Consider the following 19,568-nt stretch of genomic DNA (forward strand, 5'->3'; position numbering starts at 1 on the left):
TATTTTTTTTTAAAGATTTTATTTATTTATTTGAGAGAGAGAGATCATAAGCAGGCAGAGAGGCAGGCAGAGAGAGAGAGGGAGGAGAAAGCAGGCTCCCTGCTGAACAGAGAGCCCGATGCGGGGCTCCATCCCAGGACTCTGAGATCATGACCTGAGCCGAAGGCAGCAGCTTAACCCACTGAGCCACCCAGGCGCCCCTGTTTTTGAGCATTTCAAAAGACACACACACACACCTCAGAAATCTCTCCTGCTTCTGTGCTTTCCACCTCTTCCCTCCTTCTTGTGTTATGGGAGAAACATTCTCGTTTCCTTCCTTGTCCATATTCTCTTATACAAATGTGTGAAAATACTAACATGCACCCTCCTAAATTTTGTATTTGCAATAACTCTGTGAAGTAACTTGTTACCACTATCTTGTTAATCATAATGGCCAAGACAGTAAATTGGTCAGTTAAACAGTAAGTACCAGTGTTGGGACTCAAATCCAAGTCTGCTGATACCAAGGTGTACCCACAGCAAACTTGGTTTTACTGTCTAATGAACTTTTTGTAGAATAGAGTAAATCTTCCAGAAAACTGTATACTGAGATGTGTTCTTAAAGTATCTGCCTTTCAGATTGGTGGACCGGACAACGCCCGGCTGACTTCTCGTTTTGGGGAAGAATATGTCAACATCATGAACATGCTTATTTTCACACTCCCTGGAACTCCCATAACTTACTATGGGGAAGAAATAGGAATGAGAAATATTTTAGTCACAAATCTCAACGAAAGCTATGATACTGTAAGTTAACATTAACTATGTGAAACTAGAGCATCTACTATTCCTATTCTACTGCTGAAAATTATATTTCTGCTTTCCTTTCTTACTATCATATAGCTCACTTGCTTGTGTTTCCTAAGCCACACAACTGAATTGTAGTGCCCAGGAATCTACATTTTAAAGATGTTTTCCAGCTGATTCTTAGGCACACTAGAATTTGAGAACCCGTGTTTTGAGTTTGGAACATTAATTATAGTGCTTGTCTGTAGTGCTAGACTTCATCTGAACACAGCACAAAGATTCTTCCTTTCATCTTGACAAATGTAAATGCACAGCTTCAGACTTGACTGGTTTTTATTATTTTTTGTTTGAGGCTATGGATATCAAAATTGTGTTGTTGGGTGAACCTGTAATAATTTGTATGGTTAGCTTTCAATGTAGGAGATCCAATTTTCCTAAATTTGTGTGTGTGCTTTCTTGTGCAAAAAAGAAAAATCAGGCTGGATAAAAGAGGACAGCACTTAGGCTTACTTGTACCTGCTACATACTTGAACTCACCATCAGTGTACCATGGAATGAACTGGTAATGATACATCTTGAAATCCTACATTGCTCATTCTTAGGGAAAAGCAGTAAAAGATTCCAAGCATGTATCGAAGTCCAGTTACTATAGTTTACTGAAACTCAAGATGTCACTATTTTCCAGTTAAAAGTGTGAAGCCGGCTTACATACTGAATATTGAAGTCTTTTCATTATGAATGCTAACGAATACAAATATTAAAAATACAGGAAATTAAATAATTATGAAGTAGATCATGCCCAAATGACATTTCTTTTACTAACTAGAGCACTGTTTTCTTTTGACACAGAATACCCTCCTCTCAAAGTCACCAATGCAGTGGGACAATAGCTCAAATGCTGGTTTTTCTGAAGCCAGTCACACCTGGTTACCCACCAATTCAGATTACCATACTGTGAATGTTGATGTAAGTATCACTGAAAATGTTATACTGATTCCAGAAACAGGATATGGGTTTCTATGCTGCCAACATATACTCACCATGAGGGTACCTAAAACCTTAACTGATGTATCTTTAAGTCAATCACATAGACCTCTTATAGTTAAGTCATGTTTTTGTGAAAATACAAACTGGTACAGAAGTGAACCATGTGAAGTATTGTATTGTATACATAACTGTTCACTGGAATTACTTAAAAAAAAAAAGGAGCTCAAGGCTCTTAAAGATTTTATTTATTTCAGAGTGAGAGAGCATGAGCTGGGGTGGTGGGGGGGAAGCAGAGCCCCCACTGAGCACGGAGCCTAACACAGGGCTTGATCCTAGGACCCTGGGATCATGACCTGAGCTGAAGGCAGATGCTTAACCCACTGAGCCTCTCAGGCATCCCCTAAGATCTCTTGGCTCTTAAGGAAATTTTATGGAGGTCTTTCAACAAGCCCAGCTATCTGTCTTCCTTTCCTGCCCTCAAAAGGAAGGAGAGGAGGAGATCCATCAAGACTCTTTACCTGGAGAAACCAAGACTGCTGTTCTGGAAAAGCACACCCTTTGGCTTTTGCTCTTTTGCCTATACTATTTTCTGTTCTCAGGTGATCAAGTTTGCCAAATTCTGCTGAAATTGCTGGAATCTGTGCATTCCTGTTTAGAAAATTTGTTTGCTCAATACATTTTCTTAGACCAGAACAATAATGAGATGGCTCCAGGTGGAATCATGTACCAGTGAAAAACGGGTCACTGGAAAACTCAGGAGAAGAGAAATTACTGGCACTCCATGAGAGGCAAAAATTTCCCCTTATCCCAAGTTACTATTTGGTAATTTTAAATTACAAAAGTATAGTTGACACACGTTATATTAGTTTCAGGTGTACAATGTAGTGATTCGACAATTCTGTACATTACTCAATGCCTGCCACAGTCAGTGTAGTCTTCCCAGGTTATTCTGTTTCGAGCTTCATGAAAACCCTCCTATGCCTACAACTCCCTGCTCTCCACAGATACTTTTGGGATAGTATTAGTTTTTGTTTTATATATTCATAGGTCCTTGAAAACAAAAATATGCATTTTAACATTTGTGCTTTGGACTTAATACATCTCTTGATTTTTGTTATGTGTAAAATGTATACCAGAAGACATACAAAATGCAAATTAAGATGTATACCAGAAGACATACAAAATGCAAATTAAGAGTTTTTTCCTCTAACATTCACCAAGCCTTTCAAATGATTATGAGTAATATTTGGAGGGATGCTGAATTGTAAGAAAGTTACCAAAAGTTAGGCAAGGTTATTTAAAATACACCCATAAAAGCCCTAGAGATAGGAAAGAGTTTAAGTAATTTCTAAAAGAAAGTAAAATTAAACTTCCCATACACTGTAGAAAGTAGAGGAGATAGAGCAAACATAAGACTTAATTATTGGCATACTGCTTTATGGAGTCTCTTGATTCTTTGATTAGGGGTGGCTCAGTTGGTTGAGTGTCTGCCTTTGGCTTGGGTCATGATCCAGGGTCCTGGGATCTAGTCCTGCAACGGGCTCCTTGCTCAGTGGGAAGCCTGCTTCTCTCTCTTTGACAAAAAAAAAAATCTTAAAAAAAGAACGATTAGGTATCTTAGAAATGTAGAACATTGTGAAACACTGAAAAAGAAACCCTAATTAGTGTGCAGGAAGACTGATCCAGAGACTCCCCCCAGAATGCACTGTAAAAAGGCAAATAATAGTGTAAAGAGAAAATGTTGATGCTTCTAGAAGAGAAACTAGAAGGAAACATACAATCCAAGAAATAAAGAAAACTCAGATATTTATCTTTTCTAGAATGGTAAGAATAAAGGCAGAAGCCAAAACAGATTGCCCAAAGGACTGAGAGTTGCACTGGCTTGTCAAGTGGATCCTAGAACACATTAGAACTTTAATCTTTAAAGCTGTGATCGGAAACTTGATTCTAAACCTATAATCCTAAATCTATTCCAATAGGCATTCAAGAATATAGACCTAGAAAAGCAAGGACCCCAGTTTTTTCCATATATAGCTACTCTAAACAAAAAAATGAATCTAAAAGAAAGACATGATGTGGGGTGCTGGCTGGCTCAGTCAATAGGGCATTCGACTCTTGATTTAAAGGTTTTAAGTTCGAGCCCCACACTGGGTGTAATTACTTAAAAATAAAAAAAAAAGACATGACGTAGAAAATACAGTAAGGAAAAGAACTTAAGGGTATTTTTTGATACACAATATAAAAGAAGGTCTTCTGGAACAAAAATCTTACAAAATTGACTTCTGTATGGGAAATGGCCGGAGAGAGAGAGAGAACGTGTAAGCAAGCAGGCAGTCTTTTCAGGGCATGGAACAGAGTAACTCACGCTAGATTTGAGCTTAGTGGCCATTCACCACTAAGACTATTAAATAGAATGTAAAATTCCCTTCCCGTGACACACTAGCACCACTTCTGGTGGCTACATTAGAGCAAATACAGGACACTTCTGTAGCACTTCAGGCACTTCCATTGGACAGCAGCATTGCTCCAAACGTTAAGTATATTTTAAAATGGTTATTACGATTTTAAGGGTGCAATTTTCCTTCTCTCTTTTTTTTAAAGATTTTTAAAAATTTATTTGACACAGGCAGAGAGGGAGAGAGCAAGCATAAGCAGTGGGAGTGGCAGGCAGGGGAGAAGCAGGCTCCCCCCTGATCTCAGGACTGTGGGATCATAACCTGAGCCAAAGGCAGCCACTTAACTGACTGAGCTGCCCAGGCAATTTTCAAAGAACTTTAGAAGGAAAAGTATTACATTAGATCAACTTGATGCTAAAAAGGATGAAAACAATAGTACAATTATAAATGAAAGATAAAAAAGGGCTGAGACATGGGGTGCCTGGGTGGCTCAGTCATTGTCTTCGGCTCAGATCATGATCCCAGGGTTCTGGGATGGAGCCCCGCATTGGGCTCCCTGCTCAACAGGAAGCCTGCTTCTCCCTCTCTCACTCGCCCTGCCTGTGTCCCCTCTCTTACTTGCTGTCAAATAAATAAAATCTAATTTAAAAAAGGGGGGGGCTGATTCAAAATCTGACATAAAAGACATAGCTAAAACAATTAAAAAATTAAAATAGCTGTGGTGGCTATAGCTATCAAACAAACAAAAAAATGCATATAACCTTTGCCCTAGTAATTTCATTCTGGGAATACCTGTGTATGTGGAAAATGATGACTCTGGAAAAAGAGTCAGTTGAATCAGTTATAGTTAATTTATACAATGGACTAGTATATAGCTTTTAAAAAGAATACACTGATAGGAGACCATCTCTAACATATATTAACATGTATTAAATAAGAAATAGTGTCCAGGGTCGCCTGGGTGGTTCAGTGGGTTAAGCCTCTGCCTTCAGCTCAGGTCATGATCTCAGGGTCCTGGGATGGAGTCCCGCATCGGGCTCTCTGCCTACTTGTGATCTCTGTCTGTCGAATAAATAAATAAAATCTTTAAAAAAGAAATAGTGTCCATAATGGTATCATCCCACTATTTGTATAATGAAAAAGTGTACCTACATATGTTTGCAGAGGCATAAAATGTATTATGATACATTTTATGTCTATTTCTGAGAGAGGAAGTGAAAAGCTAGGGGACAGTGTTAAGAAAAACCTTATTTTATATATTCTTCTTATAAACAGATTTTATATTGCATGCATTCCTATTAGAAAAAAAAGTTACAAAAAGCAGGTGTGGAAATATTTAATAGCAGACAAAATAGAATTCAATATGAAAAGCATTATGACACAACTGCAATTTTCAAAAATTGATAAAAGAACATTCCACTACAAATCATGAATCTATGCATCTAACAATAGCTCCAAAATTTATAAAACAAGTACTACAAGAAATGCCAAGAGAAACTGATAAATCCACAATTACAGAGACACGTCAACATACTTTTAGGAAGTAGACACAAACAATAGTTAACACTTACTGGGCACTTCTTCGTGAGTGGCACTGAACTATGCTTTTCCATGCATTATCTAAGGCTATAGAAAATGTTAATAGTAGTTTGACAAGTCATATACATATACCATATACATGTACCATAAATACCTTTGTACCTGATAACAGAGAATAAACATTTTTTCAGACATTCAGCAGATGTTCACCGAAGACCACACATTAGGCACCTGCCCCCAAACAGCAATGATAACACCAACAACAGCCACCACCGCAGTTAACAGAGTCCAAGGAAATGAACACTACCACTGATTTGGCAACAGCTCTTATGAAGACTGATTTGGCAATATGCATCAAGTGTTCATATTCTTTGACACAGTAATTATCTTTCTGTCCTAAATAAATAACCCAAATATGGGGGAGGCACTAAAAATATGAGAAAACATTAGAAAGCTGAATGTTGAAATGAGAGAGATGGTTAAGTATGGTATATCCATCGAATATAATATTTTCCTGTTATTATTAAGATGACATTTTAACATAACAGAAGATGCCTGAAATGTTAAAGGAAAACACAACATTAAATTGTTTATGTTTTATATTGCTGTGAAATAAAGCCTAATCTTCCTTAATGGACAGACGTTAAGAAGTATGATTTTTAATTTTCCCTTTAGGCAGCATTTTGCTTTGCACCTTTTACCATCAGCTATGCAAGGAACACAGGTATGCTAAAGCTAAAGCAACCAACCCACATTTCTACAAAAGTGGACAGACAGGCCTCAGAGTCCGAGGCCACAATGCCTGCTTTTCTGCCAGTTACAGTGTAGCATAAAGGGACTGTATTTAGGCACGTTAAACACCAGATGACTTAGACATGGACATTCGCTTTGAAATTCCTAAAGTGGAGTCAGATTTGGTCCCTCATCATCTCTGGCCAAGATGTAGCAGGGCACGGAGCAAACAATGACTCCCTGCATTTGCAATCTGTCAGTAATTAAACTACTCTTATTACCTATCATTACTTAAAATTTGGTGGTCATTTTAAGGGGCAAAACTGAGGCAAATTTTTTTGGGAAATAAGTTCTGGTTGATACTAGAAATACATTAAAAAACCTAAACAACTCTTAGAATCAAACATTTATGTTAAAAAAAATTTTTTTTAAATAGGTCCAAAAGACTAAATCGAGATCAGCACTGAAGTTATATCAAGACTTAAGTCGGCTTCATGCCAATGAGCTGCTCCTCAGCAGGGGCTGGTTTTGCTATCTGAGGAACGACAGCCACTCTGTTGTGTACACAAGAGAGCTGGATGGCATCGACAGAGTCTTTCTCATGGTTCTGAATTTTGGAGAATCAACAACAGTCAATCTAAAGGAAATGATTTCTAATATTCCCACGAGAGTGAGGATACGGTTAAGTACCAATTTGACCTACAAGGGCAGTGAAGTTGATACGTATGGCATTTTACTGGACAAAGGAGAAGGCCTCATCCTTGAATACAACACGAAAAATCTCCTTCATCACCAAACAGCTTTCAGAGACAGATGTTTTGTCTCCAACCGGGCATGCTACTCCAGTGTGTTAAACATACTGCACAGCTTGTGTTAGGCACCTTTATGAAAGAGATGAAGACACTGGCATATCCTGTTCTATTACAAGCATCTGCAGTAGCTTCATGCACAGCACGCTGCTGGGTGAATACAACTTGAATGTAATGGCTTTAGAAAAGGTTCCCAAATGTTTTTTAAAAATAATAAAATTACCGCTTGTAGAACTTGTAACTTTACTGAGATAGCATCAGTCTAAGAGATGATCAGAACACCTTAGGACTCCAGATTATTAGAAAGATCTGGTGAATTCTAATGTGAAAAATGTTATCTTTTTTCATAAAATACAGGCATAGAAATTGGAGGATGACTTACTGCGGAAGTGTCTAAATACGTTTACTAGCAAAGAGGCAGGACCTTGATTTGTAAACTTTTCAGAGAAAATGTTAGAACAGACAAAAACAAAGCTGTTCTGAAGGGGTGGGGAAGAGTTGTGCTGTCACCAATCCTTCCTTCACCCCACGTCCATGTCCTTCTGAGGAGCGTGGTTTGAAAACTACTTTCTTAGGCTAAGGGGCATGTGCATCAATGGAGAGAACATGTAAGCAAGTGAGATGTACACCAAAATTTGGATGCAGAAGCAAATTTTAAAAAAATTACTTACGAACTTAAAAAAAAATCTCACTTTTGCTTACCCAATTGGAAATAAGACTATGAAATATTTCAGTGTGTTTCCAATTCCCCTGGAATGCAGCATTTCAGAATTTTAGATACTTCTTAAGGTTCTCAAAAACACTGGTGCTGTCAAGTCCAAGTTCCTCATACAAGAATTTAATTTGGGCTGTGATCTAAAAGAAACACATTTAAAAAATTAGAGGGCCTTTGTGGTAAAACTCCAGTGCTAAATCTCTTTGTCTATCCATCTTCACCTAACACTTAAGTCAACAGTTTGTGGCAAGGGTATTTTTATTATTTGGGACAGAGGCAGAAGGTGCTCCCATTACTTTAACAGAGCTCACAAGTGTTACGAGGGAACCCTTTATCTTGACTGTCAGGGTTCCTCTTCCCCTCCTTGGGCCTCAGCCACAGAACAGACCGCTAGGAAGCAGCGGTCATAAGCCCCGCTGTAGCCGGGGTTTAAGCAGCACGGAGTGCTGACTACAGCACAGCTCTACCTGGGGACCTGGCAACTGAGAAGAGCTTGACAACATACCTTTTTGTGAGAGTCCTCAATCACATGATTGCCTCCAGGCTGAATATCTAACACAACATTGGGGGCCTGATAGCCTGAAAGAGTTAACATATGAAACAATTAGGTTCTTTGAGACTCATTTCTCCCCCTCTTCTCCCACATATGCTATTAAAATCATAGTGAAGGAAAAAGGCATAAATTATCATCGCCAAGAAAGAGATGGGAAGGGGCAAGCAGAAGACAGATTTCTGAAAGAGAGGAAACAGAGGAGGACTACCAGTGGCTGAGGACACTGGATGGAAGATATTCGTAGGGTCACGTGGAGAAGGTCGTGATGCAAGAGGAAGCCAGACTGGCCCTGTGGAATCAGTTTTGTGATCTGGAAATAGCTGCTATTGCAGTGGGTGAGTATGAGGCATGAAGGTGAAAACCATGTGACTGAAGACTTGTGTGTGGGCCCCTCCCTCCCTGAGTCCAAAAGGTCTTGCTAAGGAAGAAAGGTAAGAGCTCTTATCCAATGAAATAGAAAGACCTAGAGAAAATCAGCTAGTTTGGGCACCAAAGCTCCAAAGCAAAAGCTTTAGAATTTCTTTTTCAGAAGTTTCCAAAAATAACAGGTCAATTATTATTAAATGAATGAGTGTTTTATGACAGTCACCTCTAAGTTATACTGGATGTTTAAATTTTTCTTTGTGCCTTGCCTTATTTTAGTATTTCCTTCCAAAAAGAGGCAAGGCAGGTATAGTTATATATGCTTCAACTGAGTAGTCAACGTAGAAAAACCAGTTTTTTGTCCAAAATCATGGGCAGATGATTTAGTTTATACCATAAAGTGTATTACTGAGTAGTATGTGGATGGCAGTAGTCCATTTAGCTAGGTGCCCTGCCTACAGGTGGTCTCCTACCTTCACCAGCATCCTTAGCATGCTCCGTGATGGCTTCCTTCAGTTTCTCAGTATAGTTTACAATTCCTTTCAGAGGTACACGCTCATCATTTTCATAAGCCGTGATGTGAATGGAAGGATAATGCTGAAAGAAAAGAAATGCAAATTTTACATTATTCCCTATGGTCCCTTTCTACCTTATAGATTATGAAAAAGAACTACCTCCAATTTTTTGATATAGGTGCTAGATTATTTTCTTCTCATTTGAGAGAGAGATCTATGGTATTATAATACTAGACCTCCTGCTACTTGGAATAGCCTTTCCTTGGCTAGCGAGGCCATGACCATAACTTACCTGTTCTCCTGAGCTATTAAATTAAAACAAACGTGGACTATGAGCAGAGATGGGAGCTGAAAGGTATTTGGATTTTATAAGCAGAAACAACCTAAATTCCAGTAAATTCCTGCCTCGGCATGGGCAAGTATCTTTTTGATTATCTTTTCTATCACTTTAGGATAGTGTTATCTTTTCTATCACTTTAGGATAGTGTATCAGAACTTTCACTACCTGTGGTTTAATATTTTGATAGGGACAGTAACGTTTTATGTAGTTCTTGTGTTTTTCATCAGATGAAGGATTCCCCCATTCTTCTAATTCTTCTAATGTCAGAGGAAGTGTGGTGTCCATCATGGTGTTGAGAACATCCAAGAAAGGTGCCTTAAAAAAAAAAAAAAAAAAAAAGCCAAATAAATTCAAACTTTGCTAGGATACTTAAAATATAATATTTTTCTGAAACTCATTTTAAAAACCTTTATGAATGTACATGCAGATATGAGAGAACAAAGGTCAAGAAGCCATGTGGATTTCCAGGGGGTGGACTAACTACTCAGTCCTTACCTAGGGCCCGTGATTTATAACAGGCCTTTATGGTTTTCAGACTCTGAAAGTGCTAACTTTATGTATCATGTTTATATATATATACACATATAAAAACACGTGTGTGTATATGAAGAATTTCTTTTCTAATTTCACAATTTTTAGTTTGATGCCTTTATTTATACATATATTTTATATAAAAGTAACAAATGCTACCACCTTATATCCATTAGGATGGGTACCATTAAAAAAAAAGTGTTGGCAAGGATGTGGAGAAATTGGAACCCTTGTGCACTGTTGGTGGGAATGTAAAATGGTGCAGATGGTATACTAGTTTCTAAAAAAACTAAACTTAGAATTACCATATAACCCAGCAATTCTATTCCTAGGTCTATATCCCAAAGAATTAAAAGCAGGATCTTGAAGAGTATACCCATGTTCACAGCAGAATTATCAACAGCCGCCAAAGGGTGCTAGCAACCTGGTGTCCACTGATGGATGAAAGGATAGGCGAAGTACATACAATGATACAAGGAATATTATTGTCTTAGGAAGGAAGGAAATTCTGACATATGCTATGATAATGCATGGACCTTGTGGAACATTAACTAAGTGAAATAAACCAGTTAGAAAAAGACAAATAATGATTCCATTATAGGAGGTATAGTTTAATTTATAGAGACAGAAAGTAGAATGGTGGTTCTGAGGGGTAGGGGAAGGGAGTGCAGAATTTTAGTTTTGCAAGATGAAGAGAGTTCTGGAGATTGGCTGCACAACAATGCGAACATATTTTAACACTACTGTACTACTGAACTATACAGTTAAAAATGGTTAAGATGTTAAATTTTCTTATTTTCTCACAATTAAAAATGAAAAACCCAACATGAGTAAACCAGCTGGACATTTTATATTTAAAAAAAGGCAATAGGGGCGCCTGGGTGGCTCAGTGGGTTAAAGCCTCTGCCTTCAGCTCGGGTCATGATCTCAGGGTCCTGGGATGGAGCCCCACATCGGGCTCTCTGTTCAGCAGGGAGCCTGCTTCCCCCTCTCTCTCTGCCTACCTGTGATCTCTCTCTCTGTCAAATAAATAAATAAAATCTTAAAAAAAAAAAGGCAATAAATGTTAATTGAAGAAAATCTGGGATATTTATTTATAACCAGTGTTAAAACATTTAATAAAATGGCAGCTGCTTTTTTCACTTACCTTGTAGTCTTCTGTTAACATGCTTTCCACCTTTTCTCTTGCATTAACATTAACCTAATGGGCAAATGCAATTCTTTCTGGCTGCCTAGCATCTGGACTGTTTTTCTGCATTTAAACTATTCCTAACCTTAATGAGGCAGAGCTTGCCTCTCACTAGGGAGGGGCTTAATTTCTCAGTTTTCCCAGCACACAGAGTAGCCACATGACTTGGATCTACCCAACCGGACATAATATGCTCCAAACTTTGGATGGGAAGTTTGTGGCCCAAAGTAGGGAGCACGGAAAATTTCTTGTGGTAAAAAGTGCCACATCTATATTGAGTTTTTAGAAGCAGCAGTGGCAGTATGAAGTGACTTGTGCCCAGCAGGGATGGCAGTGATAGCTTCCCTGGGCCAGTTTTATGGTATATTTTGGAACCAGTTTCTGGCTGTGTAAGCTCTATAAGGCTGGTTTTATACCTGCCCTTACTCAGTATCTTTTAATAAGCCCCTTTTCTGCCTAAATTCATGACAGCTAGTATTTGGTGCTTCTAATTAACACTATGCATCCTCTATCGTTGGATATCTAGGTTGATTCCACTTCCTCACTATTATAAGCAACGTGGGGTAAATATTCTTATAGATACATTTCTGATTATTTCCTTTCTAATTTCTAAAGGCCACAGATTAGTTGTATTTTTTTATATTGTTAACTATTCTCTTGTATATAGGTTTTCTTCCCTCTATACTTAGTATTTCTACTTAAAAAAATAGATTTATAGATCAGGATTACTTAACACTTATTTACTTAACAGAAGCCTACAGTGTATACCCCTCATCCTCAAAATAAAAGAAACCTGAAAATAATTTACTCTCCCCCTCCCAGTCATTATTTTCTAGCATATCTGACCAGGAATAGAATGATGAAGGTGAAATGAGTGGCTATAACATAATTTCATAATTTTGGACACCAGGAAAAGACTATACAGTTGACCCCTGAAGGACACACGTTTGAAATTCGAAAGTCCACTTACACCTGGATTTTTTCCAATAGATATACGTACAATACTGTATAAACAAATGTATTTTCCTTATGATTATCTTAATATTTTCTTTTCGCTGGCTTATTTTAAGAACACAGTATATAATATATAGAATATATAAAATATGTGTTAAAATTCACTGTTTATGTTATTGGTAAGGCTTTTGGTCAGTAGAAGGCTGCTGAGTTTTCGGGGAGTCCAAAGTTAAACATGGGTTTTTGATTGCGTGTGGGGTGGGGTCAGGGGTGGTGTCGGTGTCCCTAGCCTCCATGTTGTTCAAGGGTCACCTGTAGAGATTTTTAAGATCAAAGCAAGATGTTTCAATTACAGTACAGAAAAACTATCCCTGGGGCACCTGGGTGGCTCAGTGGGTTAAGCCGCTGCCTTTGGCTCAGGTCATGATCTCAGGGTCCTGGGATCGAGTCCCGCATCCGGCTCTCTGCTCAGCGGGGAGCCTGCTTCCCTCTCTCTTTCTCTCTGCCTGCCTCTCTGTCTACTTGTGATCTCTGTCAAATCAATAAATAAAATCTTAAAAAAAAAAAAAAAAGAAAAAGAAAAACTATCCCTCATAAAGATCTTTAAGAATGGAGTATCTAAAAAAGGAAAGCCGCTACAACTAGGACCGAAATGTTGATGGGCAATGATTGTCAAAGGATTTCGTGGACTCTAGTCACAGTGCGCTCTGCCTGACTCCCTGGAACTTATGACTCCCTGAGTCCTAAGTGCTGAATCTTCCACCAATTCTAAATGTTTTTAAAGAATGAGAAATAAAATGAGAAAAGCCATTACTATCCTTCAGTGGAATTCTCAAAAATTAATAAAGAACACCATCAGGGAAGAAGAAAGGACAAAGTAGTTAAAGGAAATTTAGAAGTTCTCTCAGAGCTATAACTCTGTGTTTAAAATTTAAAAGCTCTGTTATTACTCCTGTGCTATGGTAAAATTGTAACAAATATTTTTCGTAAAGTAGCCAATGGCTTCATGCCTCCCTATTCTGTAAATAGCGGAGAACAGAGTATACTCACCTCCAAAGTCACAGCTCTCAGCAGCTCTGGATTAGAATTACACAATGCTCCCACAAGCACCCCTCCAGCACTGAAAGCAGTCAGGGTTGTTAGACTTGGCTGAGAAAAGCCTTGGCCATGAAGCGTCTTAATGCAAGCCTCTAAGTCAGCAAGGCCATTGAGTTTTTTAGTTAGACGGCCATCAGTGTGCCACTGGAGGCCTAACTCACCACCACCTCTGAAATTAAAGGGCAAAAAAATCTTTTAGTGGGGGAAAACATTAATGATATAGGTCAGGGTCAGCAAACTGTAGCTGCTGGGCAATATTTACTCCGAGATCTGTTTTATTGTTGTTTTTGTTTTGTTTCGAAATGGCTTCAGAGCGAAGAATGGAATTTACATTTTTAAAGGTTGGGAGAACCACCAACCAACCAGGAATATATGATAGAGACCACATGTGGCCTACAAAGCCTTAAATGTCTACTAGTTTTTTAGTGAAAAGGTTTGCCAATCCATGATATAGATAATCAAAAATGGATTTACCAAATGTTTTTTAAAAAATTAAGAGTCATTGTCATTTTTTTTTCCTTCACGTAAAGTAAGCTCTATAACCCAATGCTGGGCTTCAGCTTATGGCCCCAAGATCAAGACTGCACGCTCCAATTAAGCCAGCCAGAGGCCCCGCTACAAATAAGTTTTGGGCGCTCCCTATGGTTTACCAGGCATTCTGCTAAAATGCCAGCCTTGAAAATATTAAAAAAAAAGCAAAAATCTCTGCCCTGAAGGTTGTAATTTTGGGGGAAAAGGAAATAGCCGCCAAGCAATGCGGCTGCTGCTTTCACACGTGTGTCCACGGCCATCCTCGAGGTGGCAGAAGGAACTTCCAGGGGGATGGCTAGGGGTATATACTTAAAGGAGACGATACCTAAGCCGAGGCTTGGAGGAATAGGAGTTCCCAGAAGCGCAAAGAAAGGGAAAACATCAAGACACAGCAGGTGCAAAGGCACAGAGGGGAAAGAATTTATCATCGGAAAGGATGTAACAAAGCTGGATATGGAGGATGTGTATGGCTGCAGTGCGGGCAGCGTCTGGGTAGTAATGGTAACTGTCACTACGGAGGTAAGCCAGATCGCAAGGATGGTAAATAATATACTGAGGAGTTTGGATTTTATTTTGGAGATGGGGAGGTAGAGAAGGATTTTAAGCAGAAACAGAATATTTGTGTCTTGAAAAATACCTAAAGTAAAATGGAAGTTTGAGTGGAAAAAGGATCTAGTTTGAGACACTATTTTAGAAAAGCCGGGGAACCTGGGCCTCTGCCTTTGGCTTGGGTCATGATCTCAGGGTCCTGGGATCGAGCCCCATGTCAGGCTCTCTGCTCAACAAGGAACCTGCTTCCCTCTTGCTCTGCCTGCCTCTGTGCCTACTTGTGATCTCTGTCAAATAAATAAAAAAAAATCTTAAAAAAAAAAAAAAAGAAAAAAAGAAAAACCTAAACTCAAGAGAATTGAAATAACATTACTAAGATAGGACACAGACTTGTACATCAATTCTACAAATCTGGTGCAAGATCCTAAAAATCTATCCCTTTGCTTTATCAACTAGTCTGTTAAATCCACTTCCACCAGCATATGTTTAGGAATACATAGATTCAATAACACAAATGAGAAAATAAACTTTGTTCCCTGATACACGGTTATGCTGGACATCTGGCACAATGTTCTAGCACTCATATGCCAGGTAAAATGTTGTTGACTCACCGAACATGGCAATATGCTAATATCCATCCATCGTCCACCAATACCCGCCTTTCAGGTCTGAAATTCATTTTTAAATCCATTCCATAAGCTCCATATACATGTACTAGGAGAGGTTTCTTCAGCAAATCCTCAGAATCAGTTTTGTGGAAAATGGTCATTGGCACTGATTTTCCATCCTGGAATGAAGAGTTACTATTTACTATACATGTAAGAAAGAGTCTTTTGAAACTGTTTATCCCTAATTTTATGCATTGCTTATTGATGTTGAACACAAACTTCATTTAATCCAACAGAGAGGTGCCTGGTTGGCTCAGTTGGTGGAACATGTGACTCCTGATCTCAGGCTTGGAGTTTGAGTCCCATGTTGGGTACAAAAATTACTTAATAAAATAAACAACAACAACAACAACAACAACAACAGAATTACGGTCTTTAAAAAAAAAAAATCATGGTTTATCCCCATTTTCAGCTCTATTGCTGACCTGTAATGTGAACTAGACAAAAGGAATAAGACTGTTGAAAAGAGTTTATTAAATGCCGCTTTTTCAAGACAGTAAAGTGATTTTAAGGAGTTCTTCACTACCTATTATTACTGTAATTTTTTTCTTTCAAGATTAGTCAAAATACACCTATGAAGGTTAAACATCTAGCACAGCATTTTTCCTACACCTATGGCAAGATACTGACATTTTTTATCTTTGAATATTTATAAACATGCTGATAAAAGTTTTAAGAGCTCAATTTTCTGTCCTCTATAGGCAGTTCTCAACCATTAGAACCAGAATTTCTTACGGATCCCTACTAACATCTATCCTCATCCTCTTCAAAGGCCTACCTTTATTTTTTAAAATGTTTAATAGTGGTTTAAGACAGTTTTATAAATTTTAACACCTAAATTACTTTAGAGCAGGTTAACTGTTCCCCAGTGTAGTTCAAATTCGTTAATCGCAAACTGACTGAAACTAGGCATCTCAGGACAAAATTAACATAATCTGAACTATTTCTGATCTTCCTTTCAAAAGGGCAGAGAAGCTGGTTCTGTCTACTTATACAAACTAGTGAAATAGTGCTAGTTTACATAAAATAATAATAATAAAAGGGAAATAATATAACCAAGCCACTCTCCCTACTTTTTTCATTCTCATTGTGAAAACCTTAACTTTGGGTCACTGGGATATTATCAAATAAGGAGGCTATCTTTCATCATTCCTTATCACACTCAACTTGTTCTGACAGTATAACTGGAGTTTCACTTCTCAGATTCATTCTTATAAAATGAGGTAGATTAATTTCTATAAATTGTCTTTTCATCTCCCCAACTTAAACAATCAGAGAAAAACTTGCTGGTTGAAAACTTATGAAAAAGAAGAGGTGAAGATGGTACCAAGTCCTGTGACGGGCTGGATCCGAGTTCATCAGTGCAAAAATGCGTGTGGAGGGTTATAGCAGCAGGGCACCTGGGTGGCTCAGTCGGTTAAGCATCTGACTTTTGATTTTGGCTCAGGTCACGATCTCAGGGTTGTAAGACTGAGCCCTGTGGTGGGCTCCCTGCTCAGCTGGGAGTTTGCCTGAGATTCTCTCTCTCTCCCTCTGCCCCTCCCGGCATGTACGCTCTCTAAATTAATAAATAAATCTCAAAACAAAAACAAAAACAGTAGGTTCCACTGGGCACCTGTCTCCCTTCTTCCCTAATTCATAAAGCATCCCTGAGTTCCCCAAGAACTAGGCTCACTGTTCTTTCCATTTGGGGTATGATAACTACAACATTTTGATAGATTGGTTTATTCCCACATTTCTAAAGCAGAAAAAAAGCCTAAATATATATTTTGTTGACAAAAACCAAACACAAAAATCTGGAAGGTAATACATTAAATGGTAAATAATTATATCTAAGAGGTACAGCAAATGGGACTGAATAGTAGTTATCAGAACTTTAAATGTTCTGTATTTTTTGATTTCTTCTAAGAAGTATGTATTGCTTTTGTATTATTGAAAAATACATATTTAAATAAAGCTATTAAAAGAAAATCAATGAGTTAAAAAACTGGTAAGGACAAGAGGCTTTGTTACAATTCATTGCCAGCACATATAAAATTATCTGTTTAATATGCTAAGGTCTGAAAAGTCCTTAAATCCAAGGCCACAGTTTATTAATTTATTCCTTACTTGCACAAACTTTCTTTTCCACTATTCACTCTCCTCTTGGTCCTCACTCTTTTACACTGTACTTTGGCTGTATTGCCCTTCTTTATATTTCTTTCTTTAAATCTTATTTAAGTAAGCTGGACACCTAACGTGGGGCTCAAACTCATGACCCCAAGGATCAATAGTCTCGGGCTCTTTGGACTAAGCCAGTCAGGCGCCCCGTCCTTTACACTTCTTGAATGCACCATTTCTCCCTCAATATAGGGCCTCTACATAAAATGGATTCCTCCTGCCCCCTTTGTAGATTTTTTTTTTTTAAGATTTTATTTACTTATTTGATAGGGAGAGAGTGGGCAAGAGAGAGAGTGCAAGCTAGAGGAAGGGCAGAGGAAGAGGGAGAAGCAGGCTCCCTGCTCAGCACAGAGCCTGATGCAGGGCTTGATTCCAGACCTGAGCCAAAGGCAGCTGCTTAACCCACTGAGCCACCCAGGCACCTCTCAAGCTTAATTCTAAATCATCTTAGAGGTACCTGAGACCTCACTTCCTCAGAGAACCCTTGCCTGATCTCTCCAGCCAAAGGGAAGGTCCCTGTGTCCTGCTTCCATTGCACTCAGTACAGCTTTCTTTGCAGCCATCAGTACATTAGCAATTACTTCTTTGACATCGGTCATCTTCCCTGCTAGAGTTAAGCTCCATGAAGGCAGGACTGAATCAGTCCAGCTCACTCTAGTCAACTGCTAATCGCCTCCACAATTTTTGCCAACTTTTACTATTTAAGTCAGCTTTAAAAATTCAAATATAAACAACATAACTCAAGAGCTTGAGATGTGCTAGTTACACATTTTCTAATCCATGTTATAATAAATATATCAATATTCAAGTAAAAAAAAATTCCAGGTAGCCTCTAAAAATCGTTTGGGTCTTACTGGGGTATGTGAGATCCGCTTTACAAAACCATGCTAATGCAATACTAGCGGCAGCAACTGCGTAGCACCTGACAAAGACCATGCCTGCAGTAGATGGGGGCTCAGAGTTGAGATTATGAAGACGTACCTTGCTTTTGGCTTCCAGACGTAAAACACGACTGGTCTTCGTGATTGGGTCTTCATGCCCAGTTTCCTCAAACAGTTTGCCCTCTGCAAACTTGTATGTATAATATTTTGGGGGACGTATTGGAGAGCAAAGCTGGAAGGGGCAGTTCTTTGGGTCTGAATTTGTATCCATTATGAATCCACAGGCCCAAGGAGGGAGCTAAAGAAATAAGAGTTATTTTTATTCTTTATCTAGACATTAAGTATCATTAATTAAATTTCTGAGTTTGCTACAAACAAGATGAGAAGGACATCAAGTTTATTTTCATCCATTATACATAATGCCTCATTTAAATATTATTTCAGCACAAACAAATATATTTCGAATAACAAGTGAACAGAACTGTACACTGATGACCAATAAAATATGGACAAATTATAGGAAAATGGTTTTTCATGACTCTGGATTTACATGAAACCTCTTTTAATAAAAAGGATTATTTTAGCTACAGTTAAGAAAAAGAGCAAATCAAATCCCAATTCCAGAAGCTGGCCACATCTCCAGATCTCTGTTCTCCTAGAACATGAAATCTCTCTCATCTGTTTTTCCTCATTTACCCCCAGCCCTCCCCACGCTGCCCAGACAGCCATAGTGATGACAGTTATTATTCCAGGGCTACAAACTGGCTCAGCAGCACTAAAGCATTTACAATTTGTTTCTAACTTTAGCTCCCAGGCTAACCATTGTGCAGAACAAAACCTTTCCTGGCATATCCACTTTGAGAGACTCACAGCTATTATGATTAGGATTCTTAACTTTAAGGAAAAAAGGAAAGGAATCAAAATTTATTCTCTCAGAGCAGCAGGGTCCAGTTTCAAGCCTGCCACTAACATCCCTCTTACACCTTTTAAAGAACTCTGGTAAGCAGGCTGACAGAGTGTAAGAAATGGTGCTGAGAGTCAGAACGTTAAAAGAAAATTGCCTTTCTTTTCCTAAGTAATTGTAGAAAGAACAAATTCCTTAGAAAATCAGAGGTCTTGGCACAGCAATGTCCCTGGTGGGCACTATTCAAAAAGGGTAGGTGGGGGCTGTGTGTCTAAAAAGTGCACCATCTAACCCGTAGAAACCACAGCCAAAGAACTTATGTTCCGAGTGCATGTGTCTTGCAATTAATGCAAATAGTCTAGCTTCCT

At 38.5% G+C, this 19,568-nt stretch overlaps 2 protein-coding genes across 5 annotated transcripts in view; one reads left to right on the forward strand and one right to left on the reverse strand.

Moving 5' to 3' along the window:
• The window catches only part of SLC3A1 (solute carrier family 3 member 1), a 32,867-nt gene extending 25,249 nt beyond the window's left edge, over positions 1–7,618 (forward strand). The window contains exons 8-10 of the mRNA XM_032877975.1: positions 619–786; positions 1,636–1,752; positions 6,877–7,618. Of these exons, the coding sequence (XP_032733866.1) occupies positions 619–786; positions 1,636–1,752; positions 6,877–7,317 (726 nt within the window). The 3' untranslated portion in view covers positions 7,318–7,618. The remainder of the gene's footprint in view (positions 1–618; positions 787–1,635; positions 1,753–6,876) is intronic.
• A 118-nt stretch (positions 7,619–7,736) lies between these two features.
• Positions 7,737–19,568, reverse strand: part of PREPL (prolyl endopeptidase like) — a 49,328-nt gene continuing 37,496 nt past the window's right edge. For all 4 annotated transcript variants that reach the window (XM_032877973.1, XM_032877974.1, XM_032877972.1 and 1 more), the window contains 7 exons: positions 18,397–18,594; positions 15,199–15,374; positions 13,460–13,676; positions 9,901–10,050; positions 9,354–9,477; positions 8,470–8,543; positions 7,737–8,104 (listed from right to left, as the gene is read on the reverse strand). In XM_032877973.1, coding sequence (XP_032733864.1) covers positions 8,015–8,104; positions 8,470–8,543; positions 9,354–9,477; positions 9,901–10,050; positions 13,460–13,676; positions 15,199–15,374; positions 18,397–18,594 — 1,029 coding nt within the window. In that variant the 3' untranslated portion in view covers positions 7,737–8,014. The remainder of the gene's footprint in view (positions 8,105–8,469; positions 8,544–9,353; positions 9,478–9,900; positions 10,051–13,459; positions 13,677–15,198; positions 15,375–18,396; positions 18,595–19,568) is intronic.

This window comes from Lontra canadensis, unplaced genomic scaffold (genome assembly GCF_010015895.1).
Source record: "Lontra canadensis isolate GAN:19392208 unplaced genomic scaffold, GSC_riverotter_1.0 scaffold61, whole genome shotgun sequence".
Lineage (NCBI taxonomy): Eukaryota > Metazoa > Chordata > Mammalia > Carnivora > Mustelidae > Lontra > Lontra canadensis.